The sequence below is a fragment of the Oncorhynchus clarkii genome, chromosome 4 (assembly GCF_045791955.1).
Source record: "Oncorhynchus clarkii lewisi isolate Uvic-CL-2024 chromosome 4, UVic_Ocla_1.0, whole genome shotgun sequence".
In the NCBI taxonomy this organism is placed as follows: Eukaryota; Metazoa; Chordata; class Actinopteri; order Salmoniformes; family Salmonidae; genus Oncorhynchus; species Oncorhynchus clarkii.
Genome location: NC_092150.1, coordinates 56578615 through 56591333, shown reverse-complemented (window position 1 = coordinate 56591333; position 12719 = coordinate 56578615). Strand labels below are relative to the sequence as shown.

Here is a 12719-nt window from a genome sequence, read left to right as displayed (position 1 = left end):
AGAGACCTGAACATGGCTGTGCAGCGACGCTCCCCATCCAACCTGACAGATCTTGAGAGGATCTGCAGAGAAGAATGGGACAAACTCCCCAAATACAGGTGTGCCAAAGTTGTAGAGTAATACCCAAGAAGAGTCGAGGTTGCATTCTCTGCCAAATGTGCTTCGCAACAAAGTAGTGAGTAAAGTGTCATTTCACTTTTTATTTTAAAACAGTTTATGCTTTGTCATTTAAGGGTATTTTGTATAGATTGATTTTTGTATAATTTTTTTATTTCACCACTTGGTGAAGGTAGGTAACAACACCTCCGCCACACTGATCTTCAACCCCACAGAGAGCATGCTCAGTCCCCTCCTGTTCTCCCTGTTCACCAATGACTGTATGGCCATGAACGTCTCAATCATCAAGTTGGCTGACAACACAACAGTGGTTGGTAGGCCTGATGACCAACTATGACGAGACAGCCTACAGGGAGGAGGTGAGACCCCTGGGGGAGTGGTAATAGAAAAATAACCTCTCCCTCAATGTCAACAAAACAAAGTTGCTGGTTGTGGACTACATCGACAGTGTCTCGCTCTGACCTTAGAGATCCTTTTATTTCTCTATTTGGTTAGGTCAGGGTGTGATTAGGGTGGGCATTCTAGTTTTCATTTCTATGTTGGCCTGGTATGGTTCCCAATCAGAGGGAGCTGTCTATCGTTGTCTCTGATTGGGAATCATATTTAGGCAGCCTTTTCCCACCTGTTGTTTGTGGGATCTTGTTTTTGTGTAGTGCCTGTGAGCACTCCATTACTTCACGTTTTGTTAGTTTCTGTATTGTTTTGGTGAGTTATGAAACATGCGGAACTCTACGCACGCTGCGCCTTGATCCATTTATTCAACCAACGTTCGTGACAGACAGGGCCGCAATGGAGAGGGTTAAAAGCTTCAAGTTCCTCTGTGTGCACATCAATGACAACATGAATTGGTCCCTTCACACAGACAGCATGGTGAAGAAGGCATAACAGCACTTCCTCAACCTCAGGAGGCTGAAGAAGGTTGGCTTGGCCCCTAAGACACTCACAAACTTCTACAGATGCAACATTGAATTATCCTGTCAGGCTGTATCACTGCCTGGTGTGGACATTGCACCATCTGCAACTGCAAGGCTTTCCAGAGGGTGGTGCGGTCAGCCCAAACCATCACAGGGGGCACACAGTCTACCCTCCTAGACATCAACAGCACCAGCAGGCGGAGACAGTACAGTTGCATCAAAGCTGGGAATGAGAAACTAAGAAACAAAATCCAATCAAACCTAATTTTATTTGTAACATGTGCCGAATAACCTTACAGCGAAATGCTTACTTATAAGCCCTTAACCAACAATGCAGTTCAAGAAAGAGTTAATAAAATATTTACTAAATAAACTAAAGTAAATTGTTTTAAATAAAAAGTAACTCAATAAAATATCAATAACGAGGCTATATACAGGGGGTACCGGTACCGAGTCAATGTGCGGGGGTACAGGTTAGTCGAGGTAATTTGTACATGTAGGTAGGGGTAAAGTGACTATGCATAGATAATAAACAGCGAGTAGCAGCTGTGTAAAAACAAAAGATAAATGTAAATAGTCCAGGTGGCCATTTTATTAATTGTTCAGCAGTCTTACGGCTTGGGGGTAGAAGCTGTTAAGGATCCTTTTGGACCTGGACTTGAGCCATGATCAGCCTTTGAAAGCAATTCATGGCTACCGACGTGAGTAATACAGGGCGATAGTCATTTAGGCAGATTACATTCGCTTTCTTGGGCACACGGACTAGGCTGTTCTCCTTGAAACATGTAGGTATTATAGACTCTGTCAGGGAGAGCTTGAAAATGTCAGTTGGTCCACGCATGCTCTGAGTACATGTCCTGGTAATCCGTTTGGCCCCGCGTCTGGCCCCGCGACCTTGTGAATGTTAACCTGTTGAAAAGTCTGTTGAAAAGCGTGATCACACAGTCGTCCAGAACAGCTGGTGCTCTTATGCATGCTTCACGGTTGCTTGCCTCGAAGCAAGCATAAAAGGCATTTAGCTCGTCTGGTAGGCTCGCGTCACTGGGCAGCTCGTGGCTGGGTTTCCCTTTGAAGTCTATAATAGTTTGCTAACCCTGCCACATCCAGCGAGAGTCAGAGCCTGCATAGTAGGACTCAATCTTAGTCCTGTATTGATGCTTTGCCAGTTTAATGGTTCGTCTGATGGCATAGCTTGATTTCTTAGAAGATTCAAATTAGTGTCCAGCTCTTTGAAAGCGGCAGTTCTAGCCTTTAGCTCAGTGCGGATGTTGCCTGTAATCCATGGCTTCTGGTTGGGATATGTACTAATGAAGCCAGAGTAGGTATACTCCTCAATGCCATTGGATGAATCCCGGAACATATTCCAGTCTGTGCTAGCAAAACAGCGTCCACGTCATCCTACCACTTCCGTATTGAGCGAGTCACTGGTACATCCTGCTTTAGTTTTTGCTTGTAAGCAGGAATCAGGAGGTTAGAAATATGGTCAGATTTACCAAATGGAGGGAGAGCTTTGTATGCGTCTCTGTGTGTGGAGTGTTCTTGAGTTTTTTTTCCTCTGGTATGATATGCTTGTAGAAATGAAGTAAAACGGATTTAAGTTTACCTGCATTAAATTCCACTAGGAGCGCCACCTCTGGATGAGCATTTTCTTTTTTGCTTATGGCCTTATACAGCTCATTGAGTGCGGTCTTAGTGCCAGCATCGGTTTGTGGTGGTAAATAGACAGCTCCGAAAAATATAGATGAAAACTCTCTTGGAAGATAGTGTGGTCTACAACTTATCATGAAGTGCTCTACCTCAGGCGAGCAATACCTAGACACCCCGACCCCTCGTCTTACCAGACATAGCTGTTCTGTCCTGCCGATGCAAGGAAAACCCAGCCAAATGTATATTATCTGTGTCGCCGTTCAGCCACGACTCGGTGAAACATAAGATATTACAGTTTTTAATGTCCCGTTAGTAGGAGAGTCTCGAACAGAGATCATCCCGTTTTTGTCAAGTGATTACACGTTGCTCAATAGAAAGGATGGTAGTTTTTTAAAGTGTCATATTCTTCCTGAGGGTGTATATGAACAGATTTGAACAATATTCCATGTTGTTAAAATGCAATCAGTCCCACTTTAAATGCAATAATGTTTCATACACAAGTTATTTTCAAAGAGATGTCTAACAGCAAGCGCGCTACAATACATAACACTGTTCCACTCACCAGATGATGATCATTTGAAACTTAAGTTCTTGTTGAAAGTTATGCTTAAAAGGGAGAAGGTAACAAATTAGCAACAACATCCCCTTTGATAACACCAGCTGCAGCCGCTGCAAACTAGCTGACAGAAAAAGTCAACTAACTAGACCATAGACAAACTACTGCTCGCTATTGCACATTGACCTGTCGGCCTTCAAGAAGGTAGAAGTTAACATACTTTTGTAAAAACAGGCCAACCCATTAAGTCAAAATGTGATTAGTTGATTCCCCTGTCACTCCAAATTTTTTGCCCAAATACGGTTGAACGGCGGATGCCTTTATCTAGCGTCTGATGGCCTAGCCAATGGCTTTATCTCTCCAGAGACAAAAGAAAAATCCTGATTGGATCTTTATTTCTCTTCAGAGTTAACCCTTTCTAACAAAAATTGAAGAGATAAAATCAGAACATGATTGAAAATAATAATATCATTATTGTTATTATTATATTATTATAGTAATTATTTTATAAATCCTTTGCCCTTTTCTGAAGGTGTCACGACTTCCGCCAAAGTCGGCTCTTCTCCTTGTTCAGGTGGCGTTCGGCGATCGAAGTCACCGGCTTTCTAGCCATCGCCGCTCCATTTTTCATATATCCATTTGTCTTCTCTTGTTTCCATACACACCTGGTTTTCATTTCCCCAATCAATCTACTTGTATTTAACCCTCTGTTTCCCATTATGTTTTGTGTGTAATCGTTTCATGGCATTGTGGTGTTTAATTACGCACTTTATTTTTGTATGTTCCATGTTTTGAGCGCATTTGATTTATGTAGTACTCTCGTTTTTGAAACTAAATTAACAGTGCACCTGTTTACATCACTCTACCCTCCTGCACCTGACTTCGCCTCTATACATCCGTTGACAGAATTACACACCGAGCAATGGAGTCAGCAGGAGCAGGTACCCCGGTTAGAGGAGTCGAGGAGTGTGTCCATGAACATTCGGTCATGTTACATCATCTTGGTGCCATGATGGATGGTGTTGTCCAGACCATGGACCGCTGGGAGAGACAGGAAGTCTCTCCAGTGTCTCGACCAGCACAACTGGGGTTGTCTCCACCCGTTCCATCCGGAGAGAATTCCAGTGGAATGCGTCTCTCCCTTCCCAGGGAGTATGATGGGACGGCACACAGTGCCAGGGATTCTTGTTACAACTGGACCTCTACCTGGCCACTGTGCACCCAGCTCCCTCGGGAGGGGAGAGAGTGGACGCCCTCGTCTCCTGCCTCACAGGAAGAGCGCTGGAGTGGGCAAACGCCATGTGGAGAGAATGAGACACGGCGCCAGACCACTTCGAGGAGATCACCCGTCGCTTCCGGGCCGTCTTCAACCATCCACCACAGAGCAGCAGGAGAAAGGATCTTCCATTTGAGACAGGGGACGAGGAGCGCCCAGGACTTCGCCCTGGAATTCCGGACCCTGGCTGCCGGAGCAGGCTGGAACGACAGGGCCCTCATCAACCACTATCGATGCAGCATACGAGAGGACGTCCGACGTGAGCTGGCCTGCAGGGATGCCACCATTTCCTTTGACCAACTGGTGGATTTGTCCATCCGGTTGAATAACCTGCTGCTCACCCGCGGACGTACAGAGGGGGCTCTGTCGGTTCCATCGTCCAGCACCCACGCTCCGGTGCCCATGGAGTTAGGAGGGGCTGCTCATAGGGAGACTGGAGGAGGAGCCATCACGTGCGCCATCTGTGGCCGCAGAGGACACACTGCTGGTCGGTGCCGTGTTGGTTCCTCTGGGAGTCGAGGCAACAGGCAGGGCACTCTGGCGTCACCCCAGGTGAGTTTGCACCACACTCATCCAGAGTCCTCTGTTGATCAACTATTTGTGCCTGTTTGTTTCCCTGAGTTTTTGCAACATTCCCGGCATAAGGCGCTCGTCGCTTCAGTCGCAGCTGGGAATTTTATCGACAGAGCATTAGCCATTAGGTTAGGGATCCCCATTTTTCCTATAGTTAGACCATTCCCGGAACACGCTCTAGATTGTCGACCATTAGGGTCCGGGCTAATCAGGGAGGCCACCATCTCCTTGGAAATGGTTATGCAGGGGGATCATGAGGAGAGAATCAGTCTCTTCCTCATTGACTGTCCTGCAGTTCCTGTGGTACTAGGCCTTCCCTGGTTGGCTCTGCATAATCACACTATTTCCTGGCAACAGAGGGCTCTCACGGGGTGGTCGTGAGATTGCTCAGGGAGGTGTGTAGGGGTTTCTGTTGGTGCTACCACGGTGAAAAGTCCAGACCAGGTCTCCACCGTGCACATCCCCCCAGAATATGCCGATTTGGATCTCGCCTTTTGTAAAAAAAGAAGGCGACTCAATTACCACCTCATCGACGGGGGGATTGTGCGATAAATCTCCTGGCAGACGCTACGCTTCCCAGGAGACATTGTATCCCCTGTCGCAAGCAGAGACGGTGGCTATGGATACATATGTCTCTGAATCCCTGCGTCAGGGGTACATTCGGTCCTCCACTTTACCCGTCTCCTCGAGTTTATTTTTTGTGAAGAAGAAGAATGGAGGTCTGCACCCGTGCATTGACTATAGAGGTCTCAATCAAATCATGGTGAGGTACAGTTACCCGCTACCTCTCATCGCCACGGCGATTGAGTCAATGCGTGGGAAGCGCTTCTTCACGAAACTGGATCTCAGGAGTGCGTATAACCTGATGCGTAACCGGGAGGGAGGCGAGTGGAAGACAGCATTCAGTACCACCACAGGCCATTATGAGTACCTCGTCATGCCGTACGGGTTGATGAATGCTCCATCAGTTTTCCAATCCTTTGTAGATTAGATTTTCAGGGACCTGCACGGGCAGAGTGTAGTGGTGTATATCGATGACATTCTGATTTACACACGGTGAGCACGCTACACGCGCCGAGCATGTGTCCTTGGTGCGCAAGGTACTTGGACAACTGTTGGAGCCTGACCTGTACGTCAAGGCTGAGAAATGCCTGTTCTTTCAGCAGGCCTTCTCATTCCTAGGGTATCGTATTTCCACATCAGGGGTTGAGATGGAGAGTGACCGCATTGCAGCCGTGTGTAATTGGCCGACTCCCAATTACTACCAGAGATTTATCCAGGGTTTTGGCCAGGTTGCTGCGCCCATTACCTCACTACTGAAGGGGGTCCAGGGTAGCCTAGTGGTTAGAGCATTGGCCTAGTAACCGAAAGGTTGCAAGTTCATATCCCCGAGCTGACAAGGTACAAATCTGTCGTTCTGCCCCTGAACAGGCAGTTAACCTGCCGTCATTGAAAATAAGAATTTGTTCTTAACAGACCTGCCTAGTCAAATAAAAAGGTTGCGGTGGTCGGCTGAGATGGACAGGGTTTTTGGGCAGCTCTGTTTACTTCGCCTCCAGTGCTGGCCCATCCGGATCCCTCTTTGGCATTCATAGTGCAGGTGGTCACGTCCGAGGCTGGGTATGTTACAGATTACAGCTTCCCTTTGATTATCGTATATAACCCCTCGTTCCATGTGTAATTGTTTCACTATTTTTAATGTCTAAAGAATCCATATTTTCTGAAATATGAACACAGAAATACTGGACATTTTGAACTCTTATTATGTTGGTGATTTCAACACCATTATCTCAGAAACCCTAGACCCTCTCCAATTTGCTTACCGCCCCAACAAATCCACAGATGATGCAATCTCTATTGCACTCAACACTGCCTTTTCCCACCTGGACAAAAGGAACTGTCACGCCCTGGGCTTAATTATCTTTGTTTTCTTTCTTATTTTGGTTAGGTCAGGGTGTGACATGGGGGATTTATGTGTTTTGTCGTGTCTAGGGGATTTATGTGTTTGTATGTTTATAGGGCTGGTTCCTGTCTAGGTAAATTGTATGTCTATGGTTGCCTAGATTTGTTCCCAATTAGAGGCAGCTGTCTACCTTTGTCTCTGATTGGGAACCATATTTAGGTAGCCATATTCTTCGGGTATTTTGTGGGTGATTGTTTCCTGTGTCAGTATTTGTGCCACACGGGACTGTTTCGTTGCCAGTTCACTTTATTATTTTGTATCTGTGTTCATGTTTAGTTTTTCTTATTAAAAACCATGGACACCTACCACGCTGCGTATTGGTCTGATCCTTGTTTCACCTCTTCAGATGAAGAGGAGGAAATCTGCCATGACAAACACCTACTCATTCAAGGGTTTTTTCTTTATTTGTACTATTTTCTAGATTGTAGAATAATAGTGAAGACATCAAAACTATGAAATAAAACATTTGGAATCATATAGTAACCAAAAAAATGTTAAACACATCTAAATATATTTGAGATTTGAGATTCTTCAAATAGCCATCCTTTTCCTTGATGACAGCTTTGCACACTCTTGGCAAAAATAAAGAAAAACCCCTGAATGAGTAGGTGTTCTATAACTTTTGACCGGTAGTGTGTGAGAATGCTATTCATTGACTACAGCTCAGCATTCAACAACATACTGCCCTCAAAGCTCATCACTAAGCTAAGGACCCTGGGACTGAAGACCTCCCTCTGCAACTGGATCCGGGACTTCCTGCCGGGTTGCCCCCAGTTGGTAAGGGTAGGCAACAACACATCCGCCACGCAGATCCTCAACACGGGGGCTCCTCAGGGGTGCGTGCTCAGTCCCCTCATGTACTCCCTGTTCACACATGACTGCAAGGGCAGGCACGGTGTCCACATCACCAACAAACTATCATGGTCCAAAAACACCAAGACAGTCGTGAAGAGGGCACGACTTTTCCCCCTCAGGAAACTGAAAAGATTTGGCATGGGTCCTCAGATCCCCCAAAAGTTCTACATTTGCACCATCGAGAGCATTCTGACCGGTTGCATCACTGCCTGGTATGGCAACTGCTTGGCCTCTGACCGCAAGGCACTACAGAGGGTAGTGCGTACGGCCCAGTACATCACTGGGGCCAAGCTTCCTGCCATCCAGAACCTCTATACCAGGCGCTGTCAGAGGAAGGCCCTAAAAATTGTCAAAGACTCCAGACACCCTAGTCATAGACTGTTCTCTCTGCTACCGCATGGCAAGCGGTACCGGAGCGCCAAGTCTGGGTCCAGAAGACTTCTTAACAGCTTCTACTCCCAAGCCATAAGACTCCTGAACAGCTGATCAAAGGGCTACCCAGACCCCTCTTTTATACTTCTGCTACTCTCTATTTATTATCTATGCATAGTCACTGTAACTCTACATACATGTACATATTACCTCGACTAACTGGTGCACCCACACATTGACTCTGTACAGGTCCCCCCTGTATATAGCCTCGCTATTGTTATTTTAATGCTGCTGTTTTATTATTTGTTACTTTTATTTTCTATTTTTTACTTAAACTTCTTAAAGCATTGTTGGTTAAGGGCTTGTAAAGTAAGCATTTCACTGAAAGGTATAGTAGACCTGTTGACAAATACTATTTGATTTGACAAAATTACAATCACGGTCTTGAATTGAACTCACATTTTACTGATCTCGGGTCTTGACTCGGTCTCGTTTTGAGAAATGGTCAGTGTTTTCCGGTTATGCAGTATGTTTCTCAAGAGATGTAGCTGTGTGTCTGCCAGAGATGTGACTTCACTGTTATGCACTATCATGGGGTTATGACTTGGTGTAATTGCGTTTCTACAGTATCGTGTGTGTGTGTGTGTGTGTGTGTGTGTGTGTGTGTGTGTGTGTGTGTGTGTGTGTGTGTGTGTGTGTGTGTGTGTGTGTGTGTGTGTGTGTGTGTGTGTGTGTGTGTGTGTGTGTGTGTAGAGTATATAATATACTGTAAGAGTAGGTGTGTGAATGAGAGGCCAGTTGAACAGTGCAAACTCTGGTGTTGCCATCAATAATTAATGGTGAATTGAAAAGCCAAACACTGTGTCACTGCCAGCCAGTGGGCTCACAATTACAGCATGCGGTTTCAGCTTCTTGGATCGGGTTTGCATGCAATTAGTCCTCTACATGTGATAGGGTTATCACCACCTTGGGTCACCAGGCACAACTGCCCCAAGTCACCCAATACAGAGCCGAGCCAGAGGTGGGGACCAGAGATGAGGCTGGGGATGAGGGTGATGGTATGGAGGAAGGTGCATGTAGTTACTTAATATAAAAGGTGATAGTGGGAAATGTGGTTAAGGGATTTAGGTGAGTGTACTTCCTCCATCATGTAGGCTACATTTCTCTTTTGGCAGTGGAAACAACTTTCAAACCTAAATATTATGTTGAGATTAATTTTTAACATATAGAATATTATCTGGTGAGACTTTTAAAGACCACGCTTTGGTTAGGCTCAACATTTGCACCTGATACTTCTGAATACCCATTATTCCAACGACCCTTGCAAAGATTATGATTGCAACATGTTAAAGATAATATTTATTCTACGGTTGTGATGGATTGCTTTGTAAGACATATTCCATACCAGAGGTCCAGTCAAAAAAGAAGCAGGGTCCTAACAAGATTAAACACCATATTTGCAATGGTATCTCACTATAAATCAGATAAAAGTTGATCTTAATAATTTCAAAACCTACTGCAAACTCTCATAGCAGGGCCGGCCCTAGACATAAGTGATCGCTTGGGGCCCCGTGGCTGCTAGAGTGCTCCCAACAAAAACACACACATATATATATATATATATATACATTTACAAATAAATAAAAAATTGTGTCTCAACTTTAGAGTTGTTTAGAGTTGAGTAGTTGAATACACAAGATGCAATTTATAAATTTGGTTGTGCATCAGCAGTTTTTCTCTTATTATGTCAGTCACTGACAGTCACTCAATTAGCTCATCTCCGTCAGCTATAATGGTCGAGTTAGCGACCAGGCATGCAGGGAACATGCCAAAGTGCCCTGACCTCCAGGGGCCTCACATTGATGTTGTTAGTCACACTAACTCAGATATCATATTAGTATTGCATAAGTCATGGCAAAATGTGTAGAACTGCAGGAAATGAGTTTGAAAACTGCAAAAATGTTTCTCCACCCTATGGCAACAATGTGGAGAATTGCATAATGAGTACAATTGCATGAAATTAGTTATAAAATTGCTAAATCTTCGCTTCACCTCACTGGAAATTCTGTAAAATTGTAACAAACTTGCTTTAAAAATGCAACATTTTCTCTACACCCCATGGCAAAATGTGCAGAATTGCAGGAAATTAAGTCTAAAACAAAAAACAAAAAAATTATCTGCTGCAAAAGAGGAGGGCCACTAAAATGTTTTGCCCACCGGAATTTTCTTTGCTTAGGGTCCACAAAAGGCTATGGCCAGCCCTGTTCCATACCAATGCAACTATTTAGAAATATTCTGTAAACTCATTTTAAATGTGTCTGTTTGCTTTAGTAAAGCCTATGCTAATAATAATAACAACCCGATAGACTGAACCAAATGGGATTGTTTGTCAAATAAAAAAAGCATGAAACGTGATGGACTAAATGTAATCTTCAGCAAGGTCATAAAGGCTAGTTTGAATAAATCCCTTCTCGAACTTGCAAGGCCATGGCACATAGCCTACGCATTATCTAGGCTATTTTGGTGTTTACTTTGATTAATGCAACACGTTCAAATGCAAAACGTCACTGGTATAGCAAATCTTACCTATGGTCGTGATCACCGTGATTGCAAAGTAAAAAGATCCAGCGAATTTCCACTGTACCCCGGCTTTGTGAGGCTTCAGCTGCAACACCACCCTCTCCAGCTCATCGAAGTTGAATTGAGAGAGATTGTAGGTGTTCATAAGCTCTTGTTTTCGGTCGTACACTTTCTTTTTCTGGGTCTTCTCCTTCTTAGATTCCAAGGCATCGAAGACAGCCGCACCGACTAACAGGTAGGTGAACGTGCAAATGATGAGCGACAGGGTCCTCACGTTTTGTCTCTTCATGGTCAGGGTGAGTAGACGGGCTCCAGAAGTTTGAACGCGGATCTTGAGGATGGGGAGCTCGGCTGGTTCATGGCTAGGCTGTCTCTATAGACAGGGACAGTGGCGCTATGAAAGCTCTCTGATTACCTTATTTGCCGAAGCGCCCATTTACTCGCGGAGCTGTTCGTTTCAGCACCACCCACTCCTATTGCGAACCCCCCTCACACTGCGTGCCGTCTGCGTGTGCGTGCTCAGGGTCTGTGCGTTTGTCTGCAGAGAGCGGGAGGTAGGCAACTGTAGACGGCAAGTTTATGGTTATATCACCATTTGACAAAATTGTGCTGTTTTTTGACATTGCATTAAAGGAAAAAACATCCCATTGCCCACCACAACTTTATTTCAACACGGAAAGGTGATATTTGGCTGAGACGTTGATTAATGAGCGGGGGCGCTGGTATCCTTGTGGTTAGAGCATTGGACTAGTAACCGAAAGGTTGGAAGAGCTGACAAGGAAAAGATCTGTCGATCTGCCCCTGAACAAGGCAGTTCGTAGGCGTCATTAAACATAAGATGTTGTTCTTAACTGACTCGCCTAGTTATTAAATAAAGGTTAAAAAAATGAGATGTCAAACTTTATTAACCCACTAAAGAAAACATCCAGAAGTGTGATGAATTCCCAATGTGTTATCACTATGGTTTCAACCATTTAACAACACAACACAGAATGTTATCACTGCAATTTCAACAATTTAAAAGCACAACAAAGTTCAAATGAAAATACAATGTCAGATATTTTGTATATCACTGTGGTTCATCTATAATAGCACAACCAAATAACCCGGATTGCAGTTGAGATTACATTAAAAGTACATTGTGCAAGTGATCAATGCTGATAAAAACTCTGCACAGTTTTTAACAGCAATTGTGAAGATTGCCACAGACCTGTGACCTTTGCATGCTATCTTGAACATGATTACATAAGAAGACACTTACAGTTACAGTAGGCTAACCTCAAAATGTGTCCATGGATTTGTTAACCATTGGGTTGAATAACAACTGTTACATTCGTTTGTAAGAAAACCTTAACTTTAGGCTAATTACAAAAATATTAATTCATTGTGTTTGGTTGACAACGCAACGAAATATAAAATTTATATTTATTTATTTTTATATATTTTTTAGGGGGTAGATCAGCTTTAATATTGCAGATAGATTGTAGCTTCAATCAATGTAATTTTCTGCATCACTTCCAATCCCTCATAAATTATTTTGCTAATATATACATACACATACACACATATACATACACATAGAAATACATACATACATATAAATACATATACACTACCGTTCAAAAGTTTGGGGTCATGTAGAAATGTCCTTGTTTTTTAAAGAAAAGCACATTTTCTGTCCAATAAAATAACATCAAATTGATCAGAAATACAGTGTAGACATTGTTAATGTTGTAAATGACAATTGTAGCTGGAAACGGCTGACTTTTAATGGAATATCACTTCTGTGTTCCAATGGCACGTTGTGTTAACTAATCCAAGTTTATCATTTTAGAAAGCTAATTGATCATTAGCAAACCCTTTTGC

General features: G+C 43.9%; 1 protein-coding gene across 1 annotated transcript in view; it reads right to left on the bottom strand.

Annotated features, from left to right (window-relative positions):
* The window catches only part of LOC139407736 (potassium channel subfamily K member 3-like), a 50059-nt gene extending 38822 nt beyond the window's left edge, over positions 1-11237 (bottom strand). The window contains exon 1 of the mRNA XM_071151591.1: positions 10860-11237. Coding sequence (XP_071007692.1) covers positions 10860-11142 — 283 coding nt within the window. The 5' untranslated portion in view covers positions 11143-11237. The remainder of the gene's footprint in view (positions 1-10859) is intronic.
* Between the last annotated feature and the right edge of the window lie 1482 nt (positions 11238-12719).